Source organism: Hyperolius riggenbachi, chromosome 9 (assembly GCF_040937935.1).
Source record: "Hyperolius riggenbachi isolate aHypRig1 chromosome 9, aHypRig1.pri, whole genome shotgun sequence".
In the NCBI taxonomy this organism is placed as follows: Eukaryota; Metazoa; Chordata; class Amphibia; order Anura; family Hyperoliidae; genus Hyperolius; species Hyperolius riggenbachi.
The window spans coordinates 67,663,437-67,686,285 of NC_090654.1; the positions used below are offsets into that span (position 1 = coordinate 67,663,437).

At 43.7% G+C, this 22,849-nt stretch overlaps 1 protein-coding gene across 1 annotated transcript in view; it reads right to left on the reverse strand.

Moving 5' to 3' along the window:
* The window catches only part of MAPKAPK3 (MAPK activated protein kinase 3), an 85,521-nt gene that overhangs the window by 15,682 nt on the left and 46,990 nt on the right, over positions 1–22,849 (reverse strand). The window contains exons 2-3 of the mRNA XM_068252993.1: positions 18,826–18,965; positions 3,816–3,880 (exon numbers count right to left, since the gene is read on the reverse strand). Of these exons, the coding sequence (XP_068109094.1) occupies positions 3,816–3,880; positions 18,826–18,965 (205 nt within the window). The remainder of the gene's footprint in view (positions 1–3,815; positions 3,881–18,825; positions 18,966–22,849) is intronic.

Sequence of the window (22,849 nt, forward strand, 5' to 3'; positions counted from 1 at the left end):
CTTTCAGAAGGAAGCTAAATAAGGTTGTCCTAACTACGCTGCCTTCTCATTAGCTCTCAACTCCAGGCAAAATATCATTTTACCTTTCAATGTTGTCTCGTGTGTTATAGACGGAACACTCTTACCCTCAGGATTGCTACAGTGCTGCATAATTGAGTGCAGAGGGTACTGATGAATCTGCTCATCAGCCGTGTTCATGTCCACTGGGAAATCTGCACTTTTTATGGGCTGTTAACTGTATTAAGTCTGATCACAGACATACCCCTTGTAGACTTGTGTGTCTGAGCACAATGTGATGATGTCACCACAAGGCTCCTCCTCCTCGCCTACAATGCACTGCATGATTGGTTCATTTTACCCTATTTTTAGGCAAAGGAGGTAAGCGCCCATGTACTATGGAAATAGCGGCAGACATAACATTTTTAAAAACTGAAAAGCTGGTATTAAGATTTAAAAAGTTTTTCTCTTCAGTGACCTGTATATGAGCTCAAGACAGAAGTAATTTTATTACATAGAGCACCAGCTTATGAATTCAATGAGAGCCAATGATGTCATGGAAACAGGAAGCACTTCATGTCTCTGGCCTCAGTTATGCCTTTGGTCTTAAAGGACAACTGAAGCGAGAAGAATATGGAGGCTGCCATATTTTAAACAATACCAGTTGCCTTGCAGCCCTGCTGATCTATTTGGCTGCAGTAGTGTCTGAATAACACCAGAAACAAGCAGGGAGCTAATCTTGTCAGGTCTGACAATGTCAGAAACACCTGATCTGCTGCATGCTTGTTCAGGGTCTATGAGTATTCGAGGCAGAGGATCAGCAGGACAGCCAAGCAACTGGTATTGTTTAATAGGAAATAAATATGGCAGCCTCCAAACCCTCTCTCGTTACAATTGTCCTTTAAAAAGTGTACCTCTGGCGTACATAAGAAACCTTAGAGGTAATCCAATGCTTAGAAGTTTGTCCCCCCCCCCCCCTCTCCTTCTGTACTAAGACTCAGAGTCCCATACCAATTGAGATCTGGCACGTAGCTCCGCCCCCCTGCAGAAAAAAAGGCTTTGGCATTTTCTATATCTGATACAGTTAAAGGGAATGTCCAAGCAAAATAAAAAAATGAGTTTCATTTACCTGGGGCTTCTACCAGCCCCATGCAGCCATCCTGTGCCCTCGGAGTCACTTACTGCTGCTCCAGTCCCCCGCTGGCAGCTTGCCGACCTCGGAGGTCGGCGGGACGCATTGCGTACATTTTTACGCATTCCCGCTAGTGCAGGAACAATAACACAAACATTTTTAAGCATTACTGGTCCAATGCGTAAAAATGTAAGCATTAAACCAGTAATGCGTAAAAATGTATGTTATTGTTCCTGTACTAGCGGGAATGCGTAAAAATGTACGCAATGCGTCCCGCCGACCTCCGAGGTCGGTAAGCTGCCAGCGGGGGACTGGAGCAGCAGTGAGTGACAACGAAGGCACAGGATGGCTGCATAGGGCTGGTAGAAGCCCCAGGTAAGTGAAACTCATTTTTTTATTTTGCTTGAACCTTCCCTTTAAGGCAAAGGTCATTTTCTGAAAGGGGCGGAGCTACATGCCAAAACCGATCTGATACGGGTCTCTGGTAAATTTTATTACACAGACGATGTGGCGGGGCATTATAACTTTACAGTTTTTTTTTCTGTGTGCACAATTACTGTCAGCCGTAATGATCGCTGATCGATTGTTAGAGTGACAGATCTGAGACTAAGTGCTGCACAGTTACATGGAGAGGCTAAGAGGGCTGCCAGACAGTGCACGGGAAAGCAGTATCCTGTAGCATGGGAAAATACATGAACTATTGACCTTTTTCTATCTCTCCTCTGCTTTCAGAAGTTGTATTCTGCCAGGAAAACTTTTATGGCTGTAATTTGCTTATCAGTGAGGTTTACTATATTACTGACAAGGTATCAAGAAAGAAGCATTCACTTCCATTAAAAAAAAAAAAAAAGAACAGCCGTCTGGTTATTAGTATGTTTTGCACTGTACATACACATTTATCTCATGTCACATGATGCCATGGGTACACTTTAATTATGAACTCAGATCTAACATATTCTCAATGGCATGAGGCAAACATGTAGGTGGCATATTGAACATGTGCTTGAAGAATAAAGAAATGTTCCGTTCATTTTGGTTATTTAAGCATACATTGCGTTCGCTGCGCTTCTTGTGCCACCTTAAAGCACACCTGAAGTGAGAGGGATAATATGGAGGTTGACATATTTCCTTTTAAACAATGCAGATTGCCTGGCAGTCCTGCTGAGCCTGTTTCTTATACTCATAGCCATAGACCCTGAATAAAGCATACAGATGTTTTTGACCGAAGGCTGACTAGATTAGCTGCATGCTTGTTGCAGGTGTGCGAGTCAGACATTACTGCAGTCAACGATCAGCTGGACTGCCAGGCAACTGGCACTATTTGAAAGGAAATAAATATAACCGCCTCCATATCCCTCTCGCTTCAGGAGTCCTTTAAAGAGGAGCTGTTAGGTATAGGGTCTCAGAGAAAATAAACACATATATCAGTAGCTAAAGATTGGCTGTACTTACATTACATATGCATTTCACTGTCCACGTTTGGATTTCACAGAATTTGTATATAGTATATGCAGAGAATGATGCTCCTGACAGCTCATGGCAGGTTCCATGTTTGTGAAGCCAAATGTGTCGTCATGTCCTGCCTGCTTCTGATCACAGAACAGCTCATACTGAATAACACAGTGTGCAGTGCATATTAATGAGCCATGTGGCTAGGAACAATAGCGGACTCCTGCAGTGTACTCTGCCAGGAGATTTATCTGTGCTGTGGCTGGACTGAGTTTTAGAAGCTGCTGAAACTTGATCCCGTCTTCTCCTTAGCAGCCGAGGGGAGGGCCCCAGAATGCTTTGCAGTATGTTATGCGGCTTGCGTCCTGCTTAGCTCTAAGCATTGCTGATAAGCATACATCAAAGGTAAGATAGATCTTTATCTTCAGTAATGTCTTTTTGGCTTCCTTCTAAACTGTTTAACACAGGAGACTAGAGGTTTAAATTAGCTTCTGCAGCCTGACAGTTACTCTTTAAAGAGAACCAGAGATGAAGCACCCTCTTGTATTTTACCTTATAAATCAGTGGGAACATGACAGTAAACACCTAATCTGCCCTTTGTTTCATTGTTCTCTGTGTAATCTGACTGTTATCACCTCTGATAAGAACCCCCGACTGAGAAGTCAGGCTGCTCCGTCTAGCTTTGCTACAGAAAGATTATAGCTAAGTCTGTCTTCTGTGGTGTTATTTCAAGCCCAAGCCTGCCCCCTTGTGGCTTTGCTATAATGACTCAGCAATAATCATTCCCAGCAAAGCCAGATTTAATTGCTCAGTCTGGGATTCTTGTGACTGCTGCTAACAGACACTTTTAGCAGTGAGGATGAAACAGACAGCATGGTAAGTGTTTTCTCTAATGTTCTTACTGATATACATGGTAAAATACACAAGGGTGCTTCGTCTCTGGTTCCCTTTAAGGAAACTGCAGTAAGGACGTTGAAACGCTGCCATTAAGGCACTGTCTGTATGCAGGTTTTGCCCAATCCAGAAATTGTTCTGTGATATATTTTGTGTGCACAAACAATGCACAAGGCACTTCCATACTGCAACTACAGAGAAAAAAAAATATTGTCAACATATAACATTTTTCTAATGAACAGGGTTGTTCAGCCTTCTATAAACATACCCTATAAACTTCTTGGTTAACGGTTGAGTCAATCAAATGCTCCAAGCTACCCAGAATTGCCGGAGTTTAGCTTACCTCTTTCTGTGAAGGCCTGATCGCCCCTCTGCTGGATGCGAGTGAACAGCTCCCCACCCTGCATACTGTAATAAAGAACATCATATCAGAGAACAAGAAGAGTGTGGGAAAACCTGAGGGAGGAAGAAAGGGATGCTGGGAGGAAGAAGAAGACATAAAGCTATATATGCAAGATGGCAGTTGGTTGGAGGGGTTGGTGAGAGGAGTAGCATCATCCACAAAGCAACGTAGACTCCTCTCACCCCATCACCTTAAAGGACCCCTCCAGTGGAAAAAGGAAGCAGTTAAAAACCTGATAGAACCGACAGTTTTTGGACTAGTCCATCTCCTCATGGGGGATTCTCGGGGTTTTCTTCGTTTTCAAAAGCATTTCCTGAACGGAAGCTTAACTGCCATTCAGGAAATGCTTTTGAAAACAAAGAAAACCCTGAGATTCCCCCCCCATGTAGAGATGGACTAGTCCAAAACCTGTCGGTTCTGTCAGATTTTAAAGAGAATCTGTATTGTTAAAATCGCACAAAAGTAAACATACCAGTGCGTTAGGGGACATCTCCTATTACCCTCTGTCACAATTTAGCCGCTCATCGCCGCATTAAAAGTGGTTAAAAACAGTTTTAAAAGTCTAGTTTAGACTTACCGGTAATGATGTTTCTAACCATCTCAGTGTACGCTGGAAAAAGGAGAGACTCCAGGCTCCTCCTCCTGTGGAAACACAACACAAGAAGCTTAAAAGTCCCCCGCCCTCCTAATCCCTCAGTATCTAGATAAGACTCCGGCCACCAAGAACTAACCCGTGACTCCAGAACCATCTAGGATTACATCCACCACATAGAGTGCATAGAGGGAGAACAGCAGCAGAGAGGGAGGGATGAGGTACCGCGTACACTGAGATGGTTAGAAACATCATTACCGGTAAGTCTAAACTAGACTTTCTCTATCCATCTCAGTGTACGCTGGAAAAAGGAGAGACAGGCAAGTAATCTATACTAACCTCAGGGTGGGACTGCTGCCTGTAAAACCTTTCTCCCAAATGTCATATCTTGCCCCGACAACACATCTATCCTATAATGTTTGATGAAGGTCGTCGGTGTCGCCCAGGTAGCTGCTTGACAAATCTGTTGTAAAGATGCTCCTGCTTTCTCTGCCCAAGACGTTGATATTGATCTCGAGGAATGGGCTGTTAAACTATCTGGGGCTTCTAGTCCTTTCAACCTGTATGCTTCCCCTATTGTCCTCGTGATCCACCTGGCCAACTTTGACTTTGATGCCTGTAGACCTTTATTTGGGCCCGTGTAGTTTATGAATAAATGACTTGACTTTCTGAATTCCTTTGTTCTTTCTAGGTAATGTAAAATTACCCTACGTACATCTAGTTTACTATACTGCCTTTCCTTCTCATTTTTGGGATTCTGGCAAAATGATGGAAATATTATCTTTTGGGATCTATGGAAGTCCGTGACAACCTTTGGTAGGTAATTCGGGTCCGGCGTAAGCACAATCTTATCAGGGAAGACTAGCAAAAAAGGCTCTTTTATCGATAATGAATGAAGATCTCCCACTCTCTTGGCAGAAGTTACTGCAGCCAAAAATAACGCTTTCAAGGACAATCTCCCCAGATCTAACTTACTCAATGGCTCATATGGAGGACTCATGAGCATCTGGAGAACCATCGGTAGGTCCCATTGTGGAGATATTTTAGCTTTTACTGGTCTGGATCTTTCTACTGCTGTAAAAAAATCTTTAATCAGTGGTACTTTGGCTAGTGTTCTATCCAAAAATAGTGATAAGGCCGTACATTGCACCCTCAAGGTACTAACTGATAATCCCATCTCTACCCCCTTCTGAAAAAATTCTAGTATATCCGGAATTGTATTGGAATGTCTATTAGTGTTAGCACACCAAAGCAAATATGCCTTCCACATCTTTGAGTATATCTTTCTGGTTACAGGCTTTCTTCTTTTTAATAATGTTTGCACGACTCCCCGAGATAATCCCTTTGATCTTAGGAGCTCTTCCTCAGAAACCACGCCGTGTAGCTGTACATCTTTGGATCTGGGTGCCGTACTGGCCCCTGGAGCAGCAGATCTGCTCTTTGTGGCAGAGTCCAGAACAGGCCTCCTGCTTCTGTCCACAGTTGTGCGAACCAGGCCCTCTTCGGCCACCATGGCGCGATCAGAATCATGTCTGACTGCTCTCTTCTCCATTTTCTTAACACTCCTGGAATGAGCCTTGTCGGGGGGAATGCATATACTACTCTGTATGTCCACGGCTGTGCCATGGCGTCTACTGCCACCTCCTGATTGTTCCTGTAAAGGGACATGAACTTTACTAACTTTTTGTTCTTTGGCGAGGCAAATAAATCTATTTCTGGTCTTGCCCATCTCCTTGCTACTATCTCGAACACTTCCTGATTGAGACTCCATTCTACTGGATTTATGTCGACTCTGCTCAGGTAGTCTGCTTCCAGATTTTGACTGCCTTTTAGATGAGTGGCTGATATGGAAGATATTCTGTGCTCGGCCCACTGCAGAATCTCCTGAGTCATTTTTATTAGGCTTGGAACCTTCGTTCCCCCTTGCTTGGCTAGATATGCTACTGTCGTGACGTTGTCTGACAGGATACGAACATCCTTGTCCCGAATCTGATCCTGGAACCCCTTTAACGCCATCTCCACTGCTTTTAGCTCCCTTGCATTGGATGACAGAGTCTGTTCCTGCCTGTTCCAACAGCCCTGAATGTGGAGCGTCCCGCACACTGCCCCCCATCCCCTGCTGCTTGCGTCGGTGGTGATTGTTATTAGATTTTGAGGCATCCAGTGCCTTCCCTCCACCAGATTGCTGTCGTCTAGCCACCAATCTAGAGAATTTTTCACCTCTCCTGGCAATATTACTTTTTTGTCCAGAGACTCCTGTGATTTGTTCCAAGTGAGTAACAGAAAGTTCTGCAGTGGTCTGCTGTGGAATTGTGCCCACCTGACCGCTGGCATGGCTGAGGTCATCAGGCCCACTACTCTCATGATCTGTCTTATTGAGGACGAATGTTGAGTCTGCAACGCATGAGTTGCTTCCTGCAACGTCTGTTTCTTTTGTTGGGGAAGAAATAGCTTGCCTTCCACCGAGTCTATCAGGTAACCCAAGAATACTACCCTCTGAGACGGTATCAAGTTTGATTTCTGCCAATTGATTATCCAACCTAGCTCTGCAAATGTCCGAATTACTATCTGTTTGTGATGCTCTAGAATGTCTTCTGATTGAGCATGTATGAGGATGTCGTCCAAGTAAGGTATAACTGAAATCCCCTGCAATCTTAGTGGTTTCATTACCTCTGAAACCACCTTTGTAAATACTCTGGGGGCTGATGCAATTCCAAAGGGCAGGGCTACAAATTGGAGATGCAGCGTCTGGGTTTCTAGCTTTACTGCAAACCTTAAATATCTTTGATGCCCCTTCCAAATTGGCACATGCAGGTAGGCATCCTGCAGGTCCAGATTTACACAAAAATCCCCTTTGTTCAGAAGCTGGCGTACCGAATAGATACTTTCCATACGGAACCTTTTGTACCTTAAAAATGGATTCAGCTTCTTTAGGTTCAAAATGAAACGAAATTTGCCTGTCTGTTTCTGAATCAAAAAAACGTGGGAATAGAAACCCTTGTTTCTTTCTTCCCTGGGGACTGGTTTTATTACCTTCATGGCCAATAAGGATGAGATCATTGCTCTCATCCCTATTGCCTTCTCCGGATCCTTTGGGAGCGGGTTGAGGAAAAACCTGTCTGGAGGTAGAACTGAAAATTCTAGCCGGTAACCTTCCCGAACTAGTTTCAAAACAAAAATGTCTGGGTTTAGCTTTTCCCACTGACTCTGAAAAAACCTCAACCTGCCGCCTACTTCTAAGTCATTTGGATTCTTTGGGGACCTCCGACTTTCCGAGTACAAAGCCCCCCCTTCCTCTTCCTTTCGGGAACCACTTCTTTTGAAAAACAGCATTTCTGTCTTGTTCTTTACCTGTCTTTTTCTGGAGAAAAGGCCTTTTGAAAGGAATGGTCCTTTTCCTGCTGGGGAATTGTTTTCCCCTTTCTGCAGATCTCTTCAATACATTATCTAACTCAGCCCCAAATAGTAGTCCTCCTTCAAAAGGAAGGGCACATAAATTGTTTTTGGATGACAGATCCCCCTCCCATGCTTTCAACCAAACTGCTCTACGGGCAGAGTTTAATAGGGCAGTAGTACGAGCCGTAACTCTGATGGATTCTGCTGCAGCGTCTGCCAGGAACCCAATGGCCTTAATAATAACAGGAATAGAGGCTGAGTAAGCCGCAAGTGGCTCTCCTGCCACAATTTTATCCACTAAATTTTCAACCCAAATTTTTAGATTGCGACAAACACATGTCGCAGAGAGGTTAGCCTTGAACCCAAACGCTGCTGCCTTCCAGGCTCGTTTAATAAGGAGCTCAATCTTTTTATCCATAGGGTCTTTGATAGACCCCGCGTCCTCAAATGACAAATCAGATTGCTTGGAACATTTTGCCAGAGAGGCATCCAACTTTGGACATTTCATCCATTTGTTTATTTCTTCCTCTTGAAAAGGAAACTTTCTCTTGGCTGATTTAGGAATAAAGAGCCTTCTCTCAGGCTCCTTCCATTGAGATTCCATAATATCTTTCAGCGATTGGTGGACCGGAAAGGATCTACTTTGCTTTTGCACCAAACCGCTATATATTTTATCCTGCACAGAAGTTTGCATTAACTCCTCTTTAATATCCTCAGTGGAGTAAATTGCTTTCAATAGTTCCTGTGTCTCTTCAGGCAGAAAAAGGAACTTAGGGTCCCTTTGCTTTACACTTTCTGCCTCGGAATCAGAGCGAATTCCCTCCTCTGATCCCTCTACAGGTTCCTCCTCCTCCTCTTCCTCAATAAACAGGCCGGCCGGGAGCGCAGAAAACCGATCCAGTCTGCTAGAGGGTCCTGGTTCTGATGGAGCCCCAGTTGACTCTTGGGCCCCCGGAACCGATTGACCCCCCCTGAGCTCTAGTAGGGTCTCCCTAATCTCCTGCTTCATGGAGTCCATAAATTGCCTAACTAGACCCATAGACTCTGAGGCAAAAATGGCGTCCGCACATTTCAAACATATTAGCTTCGGCCAGGTTGGATCTAAAGTGGCATAGCAATTCTGACACTTCTTTTCCCCCTCCATCTTTGAAAAAAAGAAAAGGACAGAAGAAAGAAACATTGATTATCCCTGCCTGCCACCTTCCCGCTAAGCATCATCACAATACAGGCAACAGCAGTATACTTTACCGGTGTGCTGCTTGCCTGAGAAGAGCCTGCCGCCGTGTCAGCCTTTCGCCTGGCTTGCGACTCCTCTGACTCCATCCTCGTGGAGCCGACGGAAGCACCGCTCTTTATTTCCTCTGCGGTCACTTCCTCAATGGGCGGGAGAGCGTCTTCCAAATAAGGGCAACGCTTCCTATACAGCCTGTTCCGCCCCCGGGTTTTCAAAAGGCCAGTGTCCTACGCGCGCGCGTCCAGCTCCGCCTCCTTACTCAGAGCCAAACGGACCTCCGTCCAGCCGCTCAGCCCGATGTCCAGGGGGGGGGGGGGAAAAGATTTCAGCAAGCGACCCACACCAACTCCGAGTCCGCTTGCTAACTGCCTATAGCCGGCTACCGCAGGTAGGATGGCTTCCCAATGCCTGATCACAGGCCAGCGAGGGATCCCATGCCCAGCAAACACACTCTGCCTAGCCAGGTATAGCCATCCGTGCAGCTTCTTGCACGTGTGTTCCCGGTAGGCCGGAAACACTAGATACTGAGGGATTAGGAGGGCGGGGGACTTTTAAGCTTCTTGTGTTGTGTTTCCACAGGAGGAGGAGCCTGGAGTCTCTCCTTTTTCCAGCGTACACTGAGATGGATAGAGAAAAGTTTGTTTATAAACAAACAAAATGGCCACCAAAACAGGAAGTAGGTTGATGTACAGTATGTCCACACATAGAAAATACATTCATACACAAGCAGGCTGTATACAGCATTCCTTTTGAATCTCAAGAGATCATTTGTGTGTTTCTTTACCCCTGCAGCTATCTTCCACTGAAGTGTCAGGCTGTTTCTTCCTGCAGAGTGCAGACAGCTCTGCCTGTATGTAATTCCTCAGTATGGGAAAGCCCAGCCAGCTCAGAGGAGGATTTATCCAGCTTGTAAAAGATAAGAGAGAAGCTGCCTTAATCTAAATAATACACAGGCAGTGTGCAGAGAGGGGCCTGGAGGGGGGAGATGCATCACAGAACCATAACACTGAAGAACTTGACAGCCTTCCAGACACAGGCTGACAAGTCTGACAAGAGAGAGATAAGTTGATTTATTACAGAGATGGTGATAGTAGAACCTGCTGCAGTAAGCCAGAACACATTAGAATAGCTTTTGGAACTTGTAGGATGATAAAAAACAGGATGCAATTTGTTACGGAGTCTCTTTAACTGCTTCCTTTTTTCGCTGGAGTGATCCTTTAACTAACCAACCAAGTAACAAGTGGGAATTGCGCTTCAATTCCCACTATGGGGTTTCGATTGAGCTGCTATAATAGAGCTCAAATCGCATCCAAAATGCGGCAGCACGATGATTGCACTTGGACCAAAATCACGACGCAATCGGATCGCACTAATGGAAATTGCTGCTGCCATTTCTATTAGTTTAACGTACCTTGCGTTTTGCAATCTGTTATCAATCGGAATCAAAACGCAAATTGTAGGGTAGTGGGAAAAAAGAACTGAATAAGTCTCTGAATAAAGGTGTTTTCACACGATCAAATGAAGCTTCCCTTTACAGTCATGGATCAGTTATAAGGGGGACATTTAGGTGTATGAGCTCAGCTACAGCCAAGCAGAGTGCACTGTTCTATAGAAAGGGGAGAAGGGATGATGAACGACACACAGGAGGGTGAAGTCCTGTAGGGTTAGTAGCAAAGCAAGGTGCTGTGCTGAGCTTGTGTGAGACAGCATCAAACAACCAGCTTAGGGTGCCCATACATTACTGCCCATCATAATGACCAAAACTAGCAGAGATCGCTGCCGCAACAAGGCCAGCCAATAGATCGATTCCGTCTGAATCAAACCGATTGATTGGGCATGCTGGAAAATCTCATTCAAAAAGGCTTGGTCTGGAGCATGGCAGTGATGGTGTGATGTATCGATCGATCCATCGGGGGGTGTAATGAAACAATGAAACTTTCGGTGACAGCTTCCGCCGCGTCTCTGTCTGTCGGGCAGAGACGTGTAGGCAGCTATCGCTCTGGCGGAGCAGTCGCCGAGCTGTTGCGCATGTCTCCTGTGTGCTAGCAACAGCTACAACGGTGCCCCGTGTATATGGGCCATAAGAGAGAGAAAGGTTGTCAGAGATAAGGAAGAGGAAGTAAGATGAATGTAGAAGATGTGGGGGAGGGGACAGACAGGAGGATGAAGGTCCGTACACACGCCGGACTTTAGGCAACGACGGGTCCGTTGTTGCCTCCCGCTGGGTGGGCGTGCCAGCGACAGTCCGGCGTGTGTACGCTCTGTCGTCAGACTGATACGGCTGTTTCTGAGCGATCCGCTCAGAAACAGATTTATTAGTTGATGAAATACCAGTTGCCGCCTTTGAATAAATAGCTAGGTGTGGATTAGTGTTTAGTGACAAGTGAAGCTGACTTCCTGATGTGGGGGAAACAGCTTTTCTGCATATTACTGAAAGAAATAATGAGGGTTCTAAACTAGCATCCTTCAATGCACATTTCCTTCAGCAAATCCCCCCTCAGCAGGTGCATGTTGGGGAAAGAAGATACAGAAGCAACATAACGTGTTACATTATAAATGGATTTGCAGCCTACAGCAGGTTAGCGGGAATTTAATACAAAGTGACAGAATAATCTATAACATTTTATCTGTGGGGGGTGAATGATGTATTATTACATTCTTGTCTCTATAATCTACTACACATTTCAGCTGGGTTACACGGTCTCCGCTTTGTTTCATTTTGTTCTCTGTAGAGATCGCAGAAGTTTACTTTGTCATTCGTTGCAGATAACAAGAACATAAATGAGGAAGTATTACAGAAAAAAATATAAAGATCTGAAAACAGACACTTGAGCGGCTCTGTGTAGATCAGACGGCCAGATGCGGCGGAGCGAGGCTGCTAATGATGATGCGGGTTGTGTGTAGTCCTATAATTGGCTTATCGTGAAGTGCAGGATGGCGTCTGGTGTGCGATAAGAGGTCCATATTCGCTCATAGCCAGCTCTCGGTCGCACAACACTGAGTAACGCATGAGGTACAGTGATTTTAGGAAATGTTTTAAAGCCCCCATTCTCCAAAATCTATTAAAGTCCTCCATGCCTCCCTGTAGACTAGCAATAACGCTGTAATATGATAAAAAGGCCCATAAATATCTTAATTTAGTAGTAAAGTCATTGGCAGTGAAGTGGCTGATGCGGAGTAACATCAAAATCCCATGTTGGACATGCCCTGTCAGAACTTTTCATCTGAACCACACTAAGCATTAGCCACACTAAGTTATAAGCATGTGTTTTTTTTTGGTGTTTAATTTTTCATCCAGAATCTTTATCAGTCACTAAACTTGGACAGTAGTGGTCTCTCAAGGCTGCTACTGTTCTTTTATCTCTGAATGCAGGAGATAAACCATGAGAGCCAAGGCAGAAACATTTAAAAAAAAAAAAAAAAAAAGCCGTGCAGTCTAAAAACGTAAGCTGGCCATACACATAGGTTTCCACCCAAGGTTCCAAAACGATCAATTCCTTTCAGAAAAAAAAATGTATTCAGAAGGAACCGATTCCTGCCATATACTGCACATCAATTTCCAATAGATTCCAGCAGGGAATCTATTGAAAATTGCAGGGCTGTGGAGTCGGTCCAAAAATCCACCGACTCAGACTCCTCAGTTTAGGATTCCACCGACTCCGACTCCTCGACTCCGACTCCTCTAATTTGCATATTACAATTTTGTTGATTAAAAGTATGTAACATGAAATTCGTCTCTTAACTGCCAACGCTTAGGAATTTTACAAGACAACTGAAGTGAGAAGGATATGTAGACTACTATATTTATTCCCTTTAGACTAAAACTAGTCCTTGGTAAGAGTACTTGTAAAAGGTACAAACCGGAACAAAGAACATATATCAGGCCCTAGGCAAAGTAAGTGTGGGTACATGTAAGAATGATGTGCAGGTACTCTGCAGGGGAATGAGGAGATTCTTCCTCTATTACACATTCTTCATGCACAATCTGAACAAGGTTTATGGGTGACAGACAACACCTCTGTGTTCAATGTGCACAGCATTCTCAGTGGATTCCCTGCAGCTCTGTGGAGAGTGCATATGTAGAGTATAGTACTACTGTGTAACAAAGTAAACCTGAGACAGATGAAATTAAAGTTTTATACATACCTGGGGCTTCCTCCAGCCGCCTTCAGGATAATCAGTCCCTCGTTGTCCTCCTCCATCACCTGGATCTTCTGCTATGAGTCCAGGTACTTGAGCCAGTCGGGCGTAGTGCGCATGCACACACTTCGCCGCCGGGAGCATACTACACCTGTGCAGCACTATTGCGCAGGTGCAGAATGTTCCTGGCTGTGGGAGCAGCATGCGGCCGGACAGCGCTGACTGGCTGAATTACCAGGACTCATAGCAGAAGATCCGGGTGGTGGAGGACAGCGAGGGACTGATTAGCCTGAAGGGGGCTGGAGGAAGCCTCAGGTATGTATAACACTTTACTTTTCATCCGTCTCAGGTATCCTTTAATTTGTAGTCACCAAACCAAATTTTAACAACATATCAAATTATTTGATTTCATCAGCAAAGGGAGTGCATACATTTGCATAAATCAGCATCCGTGCAGAATTAATTCCATCTCGTTGACCATCTCTATTAGTGACACAGCTACACATCAGGCTTTATTCTTACAGCATAGATGTTATTTAGTATATATAAGAGATTCCTGTGTACACATCATATATACAGTCACAATCAGATGTGTATATCTGACCTTAAAAATACGGGGACTGCTTTATTGAAGCAGCACAAGTAACTAATTTTGATTGGTTTATTTCATTTTTGTGGACTAAGCACAGCTATTACTGTATATATACATCATTTTTAATGACTATTATCTGAGAAATAGAACATTTTATCATATTTTCTATTTTTATTACAGTTACAAATTCATTAGGAGTCGGAGTCAGTGCATTTTTTCCCGACTCGACTCCAGGCACCCAAAATTGCCCGACTCCACGACTCCGACTCCACAGCCCTGGAAAATTGATTGCACTGCATCGAAAAGTGCAACTCTGCAGTGCAAAGTAATAGGCCATCGACCCGCCAAAGCTCTTGCCCTACCCCTGATTTTTTTTCAAATTTTCCATCCTTTCCGATCGATTATTAGTCAAAAATCGATCAAAAAAACATCTTTCTGACATTTTTGGGGAATTTATTCCCAGCAGGTGAATTGAATGACAAAAATCGATGAGTATAGGGGGCACCTTTACAGACTGAACTGGATATTACATTACTATACAAGACAGCAGCCACTGGCATAAGAGGTGCATAATTGTTTGCAGTACAAAGCTAGCAGCGGTGGTGGGGTTATCGCAAATAGATCGGATTCTTGCTGGATAGGTAGAGATCAATATTTAAACCTTGCAGGGTATGGTCAGCTTGTGCCTCTCTAATACAAATAAAGCATTCACTTAAAGGACAACTGAAGTGAGAAGAATTTGGAGGTTGTCATAATTATTTCCCTTTAAAACAATACCAGTAGCCTGGCAGCCCTGCTTGGCTGTAGTAGTGTCTGAATCACACCAGAAACAAGCATGCAGCTAATCTTGACAGATCTGACAATAATGCCAAACACCAGATCTGCCACATGCTTGTTCAGGGTCTATGGCTAAAAGTATTAGAGGCAGAGAATATGCAGGACAGCAAGGCAACTAGTATTGCTTAAAAGCAATAAATATGGCAGCCTCCATATCCTTTTCGCTTTAGTGGTTCTTTAACTCTAACCTTTTTTCACCCATTACTTTTTTATGACAACAGGGTAAAGTCGCTCAGAACATATGCTAAAAATGCTGTGAAGAATTTGTTTTGTGCAAAGTAGTGACATCACCAGCAGGATAACAAAAAAAGAACAATGAATTATTGTGGCCAGCATGTAATTCAAGATGGGGATAATGGCACATGAAGTAAAGGTTAGATGTATAAAAGAAAGGTGTCTGAACTTAATTTACAGGTCCTGTACCTGCTCTGCTCTATCATCTGTCTACAGCCCCATACAGACACATACGACAGTCCGCCGAGCCAGACCATAGTAATTCCAGCTGACAGTCTCCTGCTAGGCTATGACCCGTCCTGCGCGCCTGGCTTGGCTGTACAGCGCGTACTCTTATTGGGGGAAGGGAGGCACAAGGTGCCCAGGGACAAAGTAATACTCTGCTTGTCACCCACATTAACTCCAGCACCGAAGATGGGAAAAGCCTATAGTGACATCAAACTGATTGAGGCCTTCAAAGGTTTGCAGTCTATACCAGCGATCTGCAAACTTGGCTCTCCAGCTGTTAAGGAACTACAAGTCTCACAATGCTTTGCGGGAGTCTGACAGCCACAGTCATTCATAAAGACAAATGCATTGTGGGACTTGTAGTTCCTTAACAACTGGAGAGCCAAGTATGCAGATCACTGGTCTATACAAACTATCTTGCCCCTCCTTAAAGAGAACCCGAGGTGGGGGATCTTAGAAAGAAATCTATACACAGAGGCTGGGTCTGGCTATAGTGCCCAGCATCTGTTGCTATTTGAATCCCCTTTAAGTCCCCCCTGCGCTCCGTTCTAGGCCATAAATTACAGCCGCGCTCGCGGGCAATGTTTACCTCCCTAATGTCACTCACGCCGCTCCCCCCCGCCTCCTGCAGAGCGCCGGGGGAGCAGCGTGAGTGACACTAGGGAGGTCAATACAGCCCGCTGCGACACGCTGCGTGTCGCCTGCGAGGCTGTAATTAATGGGGGAGAGCGGAGTGCAGGGGGGACTTAGGGGGGATTCAAATAGCAACAGAGGCTGGGCACTATAGCCAGACCCAGCCTCTGTGTATAGATTTCTTTCTAAGATCCCCACCTCGGGTTCTCTTTAAGAACACAAAACAATTGTTACTGGCAGATTAGATCACCAAGATGGAGTCTGTTATCTGTGACGCAAATAGCAGGCATTGATTGTAATTGATCAATTTTGTGGCCAAAATCAATCGAAATTACGAATGGGCCGCAAATTTTGGTTGATCAGACTTGGCGGGGGTAGGGCGGCAGGCCGACGGCCCTTAGCTTTGCACTGTGTCAAGCAGTGCAATGGTGCAGTTCAATAGATTTTCATGGTGTGCCATCGGAGGAAGGGGGGGGGGAAGGGGGGGGGGGGGGGAGATTTCAATCATTCTCAGCAGATTCAGATCAGAGAGGGATTGAGGGATCTAACTGTGCATAGCCACCTTAATGCTTGGCATTAAGAACTTAAACAGGATCTTTAACCAAGGACTGAAATTCATTCCAATTGGTAGCGGATACTCTCTTTCCCAGGAGAAGTCTTTAGCTTTTCTCAACCATCAGGGGCATATGAATAGCTGATATTGTGGTGAAATGTCTCCCACAGTGTGAAGTCATGACCATAGTCCTGACAGTTTGCTGTTCGTGAACCTCGTTGCAGTGTGGGAAATAACAGCTTTTTCCAACTGCCAAGCAAGCAGGATCTCCCTCTGTGCATAGAATTCTAAGTAACAAACGTTCTGTACTGATCACCTGGCAGAGCTAAAGATGTTATCACAAGGGATACATTTCAGAATGTAAATCAGGGAGAGAAAAGATTTTACAATGGGCAAACTGACTAAATAATTAAACTATATTGTAAACACACAATTTTATGTTATTTTCACTACAGGGCCTCTTTAAGCTACAGAATTTAATGCAGCCTCATTTACCTGCGTTATATCCGTGAAACAATATTGACATTGATATAGTCTATTGGATTAATCATTAATCTAATAGTAGTCTACTGGACTAATTAATCCAAAAGGATATCAGATTATTTGATTTATCAAACTATATAAAATAGAGAAAAACCGAGAGCCCAATATAGTGTAGTATGTATTGGACCAGGGAGGATTATGACAAGTATTATACTCACAAACATGGGTTACCGCTCAGGCAACCACTGTATAGGCAGGTGGGGAGATTAGACCTGTCCCCACTCAGGGATAAGATGTCGCTCTCTGAAGAAGAAAAGAGGGTTTATCACCCTTCCACCAGGGTGGATGTCTCGACAAGCAGAGGTACAGAGGCGCCAAAAGGATAAAATATACTAAAATTTTTAAAATATTCAGGTGGCGGCGGTGGACCGGCCACTCAGAAATAGACTATGCTGTCGCTTGAGTTAAAGAATTTATTCACATACTCCACAAACGAAATCGCAACACGTTTCACAATCCCGCTTCATCAGGCATTCAAAAACAGGAGTATCACACTAAAAATGACAGAGATGAAGGCATATCAGAGCGCTAGCAAGTGTATGATTGTGTCAAACATTATTATTATATCTATATTTGATACAATCATACACTTGCTAGCGCTCTGATATGCCTTCATCTCTGTCATTTTTAGTGCGATACGCCTGTTTTTGACTGCCTGATGAAGCGGGATTGTGCCCGTGAAACGCGTTGCGATTTCTTTTGTGGAGTATGTGAATAAATTGTCTTTAACTCAAGCGACAGCATTGAGTATTTCTGAGTGGCCGGTCCACCGCCGCCACCTGAATATTTTAAACATTTTAGTATATTTTATCCTTTTGGCGCCTCTGTACCTCTGCTTGTCAAACTATATGGCTATGTTTTATACCTTCACCAGCTTTCATGCAAACAACAATTACGTCATTTATCACATCACTATGAAAAGAAGCTTTGCATTGTGTATTGTATTATAGTTTATCGTCCAGTATTATCACATGCTCCATAGTGGAGTCCTTTTTGTTCCACAGATTTTACTCTGTACACACTCTTTCTGCACTTGCCTGATGAAGCCAGATCTGAACACCAAGAAACGTGTTGCATTTTCATGAGGGTTGAGTTTTGGATTATGTAGAGTTATTCATCATTTTTGCGCTCCCTTTAAAAAGGAGGCAAATCCACTTTTACCTCCTCTGAACGACATATGCAATATTACCATTGAATGTCAGCCAATCCCCAGTGACATCGTTTAGTCTCTTAACCAGTGCAAAGGCTTAAGCACAGTCACACGTGGAGAGGGTGGGGCCAGGGTTGCAAGAAGCAGGGCAAATAAAGGGCATTTTGTAACACAGACACCTGGAAGAAGTAGATAAAGCCACGTTGGTTTTTAATGCTTTACTTTCAAAAAAAATGTAGGTGTACTGTAGGTAGTTAGCGCGAATGTACTGTAGCCATTTTTTACCCAAAGATATTTAGAGAAATGTTTGAATTTTGGGGGAAAAAATCCCCCTCTTCCTCTCTGTAGGAAAAGTTTACAGACTACCCAGCAAAGCTTATAGTGATCCAGAACTCCTAGGAGTTCCCAGACAGCATACATTCAATGCAGCCACATTACACTGCATGCCGGGCGTTGCCAATAGGTACAAACAGTAATTTTATACAGGTATTAATGCTACACCCCTCCAATATGCCGAGCATTACATTATCCCATGGAGGGTGCATCAGTTATGGACATATCAGTTTCCTGTTCTATTGTATTGTGGCCGCAAAATCACGTGGGCAAACAAAAAGGGTATTGTGTGTCACAAACATGCACAGGCAAGGAAGCATTCACATGTGTTATCAGTGTGCACAAAGACTAAAGAATCCCTTCTCCCAACCATTTCAAATATTATTTGTAATGTTCAGCACAATAATACAAATTTAGAGGTTTTTTAGAAATGATAAATAGGATGACTTTATTAAATTTAGGCCAGCGAGGTCAGTTGAACCTACCATTCCATGACAATGAGCAGGCATCTCTTCCCACGATGTATATTCTCATACACGTCCAGCACAGCCACAATGTGAGGCCCCCCGGAGGAGCGGATGTGGTATTCCACCTCTCGTCGTGCTTTGGGGCTGTCATACAGAATCTGCAGGGAAAGCAGAGGGGAGACTGTTAGCAAATACAGAGAAATGAAGGAGTTACTTCCTTTAAAAGGTGCCAATAGTAATAAACATAATATTAGACGTTTGGTGGACAGAGACCGATGGGAGCAGTTCTATGTGCTCTGTAAATGGTATGATCAGGGGCAGAACTATAACATCTGTCTTAGTTTCTACAAGCCTGTAGCAGCATGGTGGCGTAGTGGATAGTGCTCTCGCCTTGCAACACCGGGTCCCCGGTTCGTATCCCAGCCAGGGCACTATCTGCACTGTAGGTTATTCCTGTGTTTGACTGGGTTTCCTCAGGGCAATCCGGTTTCCTCCCACATCCCAAAAACAGATAAGTTAATTTACTTCCCCTAAGAAATTGGGCCTAGACTATGATGCATACACTACACAATACCTAGACATATGACTATGGCAGAGATTAGATTGTGAGCCCCTCTGAGGGACAGGTAAGTGACAAGACAATATACTCTCTACAGCGCTGCGGATGATGTCAGCGCTATATTAATAATAAACTCTGTACAGTGCTGCAAAATATGCCGATGCTATATAAAAATACTAAATGTGTTTACTAGCTAGGAGCAAAAAAAGAAAAAAAAATTCTAGAAAACATCCACTGACTTAGTGAAAGAAGTAAATTAGCCCATCAAAGCTTCTAGATTGTTAATTAAACAGTTGACAACTAATTGGCAGCTGCTGGCTCTGATTGGCTCAGTTTCTTTCTGGGTCAGAAGATAATTGAACAATTTTTGCTCATCATGGCTATGGATTTTTAATTTATTCCACAGAATTCCTTCTGGCAAGGAATCCAGACAAGCATGCAACTTATTTGGTCTTATGGGCAATTAATGAGTCAGTGGCTAGTTGTGACGAGGTGTCACATCTGCTTCCTGTTTTGCTCTACACAGGAAGCAGAAATGACAGTCATGTGATTAGAATCAGTCAGTCATCCAGAAGCTTATAAAATCAGTCACATGATGAAGTCAGTCACATGCTTTTTCACCTTCTGAGGAGAATTTATGTAAAAATCTGTACTTAAAAAAAGTGTACGACAGCTGTTATAAATAAAACGTTTTATACTTTTATACATACAGTGGTTGCAAAAGTATTCGGCCCCCTTGAAGTTTTCCACATTTTGTCATATTACTGCCACAAACCTGAAACAATTTTATTGGAATTCCACATGAAAGACCAATACAAAGTGCTGTACATGTGAGAAGTGGAACAAAAATCATACAGGATTCCAAATTTTTTTTTTACAAATAAATAACTGCAAAGTGGGGTGTGCATAATTATTCAGCCCACTTTGGTCTGAGTGCAGTCAGTTGCCCATAGACATTGCCTGATGAGTGCTAATGACTAAATAGAGTGCACCTGTGTGTAATCTGTCAGTACAAATACAGCTACTCTGTGACGGCCTCAGAGGTTGTCTCAGGGCTCGTTTCCACTATCGCGAATGTATGCGGATTTGCACATGTAATGCAAGTGGATGGGCCCGTTTCCACTGTAGCATTGAGGTGCGTTTTTTTCAGCGGTGAAAAAAACGCACAAAAGAGCCGCAGAATTCGCCTGCGAGTGGAATGCATTTCGCATAGGTACCAATGCAAATTCACACAGGCAGTGACATGGTTAAAATCGCATATATCCTTACCTATGCGAATTTGCGGCAAAAAACGCATGGGGAATAGCATCCGCATGCTATTTCACCAGCGGTGGAATCCAGGCGATTCTGCACCGCAATAGTGGAAACGAGCCCTAAGAGAATATTGGGAGCAACAACACATGAAGTCCAAAGAACACACCAGACAGGTCAGGGATAAAGTTATTCAGAAATTTAAAGCAGGCTTAGGCTACAAAAAGATTTGCAAAGCCTTGAACATCCCACAGAGCACTGTTCAAGCAATCATTCAGAAATGGAAGGAGTATGGCACAACTGTAAACCTACCAAGACAAAGCCATCCACCTAAACTCACAGGCCAAACAAGGAGAGCGCTAATCAGAAATGCAGTCAAGAGGCCCATGGTGACTCTGGATGAGCTGCAGAGATCTACAGCTCAGGTGGGGGAATCTGTCCATAGGACAACTATTAGTCATGCACTGCACAAAGTTAGCCTTTATGGAAGAGTGGCAAGAAGAAAGGCATTGTTAACAGAAAAGCATAAGAAGTCCCGTTTGCAGTTTGCTGTTCACAAACGCTGTCCATCTAATCTGACTGAGCTGGAGCGGTTTTGCAAATAAGAATAGGCAAGGATTTTAGTCTCTAGATGTGCAAAGCTGGTAGAGACATACCCCAAAAGACTGGCAGCTGTAATTGCAGCAAAAGGTGGTTCTACAAAGTATTGACTCGGGTCTGAATAATTATGCACACCCCACTTTGCAGTTTGTTTTTTTTAAATGTTTGAACTCATGATTTTTGTTCCACTTATCACGTGTACACCACTTTGTGTTGGTCTTTCACATGGAATTCCAATAAAATTGATTCATGTTTGTGGCAGTAATGTGACAAAATGTGGAAAACTTCAAGGGGGCCGAAAACTTTTGCAAACCACTGTACCTGGGGCTTCCTCCAGCCACATACGCATGGATCGCTCCCTTGCCGCTGACCTCAGTCTTCTCGCAGCTCCGATAACGGGTCCCCGCACTTCTGTCAGTAAGTGAAGTGCGCGGTTTGCGTATCTCTCCACCAGCCCCTGGAGAGATACGTAGAGGGCGCACTTCTCCTGCGTAGACTGGCTCCGGCTGACGGAAGTGCGGGAACCCGGTATTGGAGCTGCGAGAAGACTGAGGTCAGCGGCAAGGGAGCGATCCATGCGTATGTGGCTGGAGGAAGCCCCAGGCATGTAAAAAACAATTTATCACAGCTTTGGTTTCCTTTAAAGCAAAAAGGTGAAGTGAAATTTAAATGAAGATATAAATTGTATCTACGGTATAGTCCTGATCCTACATTGGACTGTACAGGAATTCCAAAGTCTTTATTTAAAGGAAATCTGAAGTGAGAAGAATACAGAGGCGGTCATCTTCATTCCCTTATAAACTGTGGCAATTGCCTAGCTGTCATTCTAAAGGTGGCCACACACGATACAATAAAATGATCCGATTTCACAGCAATTCGACAAAACCAAAATCTGATCTACAAAAAAATAAAAAAATAAAAAAAATAAAATGAAACGAAAGCCTTTTTTTCCCCCATTCGACTGAAAAATCCGATCGGATTTCCCGTTTTCGATTTTTATCGATCCGGAATGCCAGATATTTTTCTTCAACCTTTCTAAAGATTGTATGGTGTGTGTTAGATTGTCAATTTATTAATATACACACCCAAGCAGTTTTGGCAGTTTCCAATCATTTTTATCATAATAGGTGAAAGATTGAACATACGTGTGTGGTACATTGGTCATATTTTTGAAATGTTAGTCAGAAAAATTGATTGCAATTCTTAAATTGAACAGAGATTTAAAAAATTGTATGGTGTGTGGCCACCTTAAAGTGAACCTCCAGACTAAAAATCGACTCAGCACCACTGAAAAGGCCTGGTGTTTCTTTAACAGTTTCACAGCATCAGAACTTTGTTTCTCTTATACAAGCCTCATTTTTAGCTGCACAGAAGAAAACTGCCCGGGCATTTTTCCCCTGATGCTGTGCAAAGCATGATGGGATTTCTGATGTTGTTCTTGTTCTGCTGTTTTTGTGCAATTTTTTTTTGTTACATTTTGAATTTTACATTTGAAGCCTAGTGTGTGCAGCTGGGAGGGGTTATCAGGACACAGGACAGTTGGAACTGTGTCTCCTTCTCCTTGTCACCTCCTTTCAACCAAAAAGATGGCTGCCCCCATGACAAAGATGGCAGCCCCCATGAATCACAAAC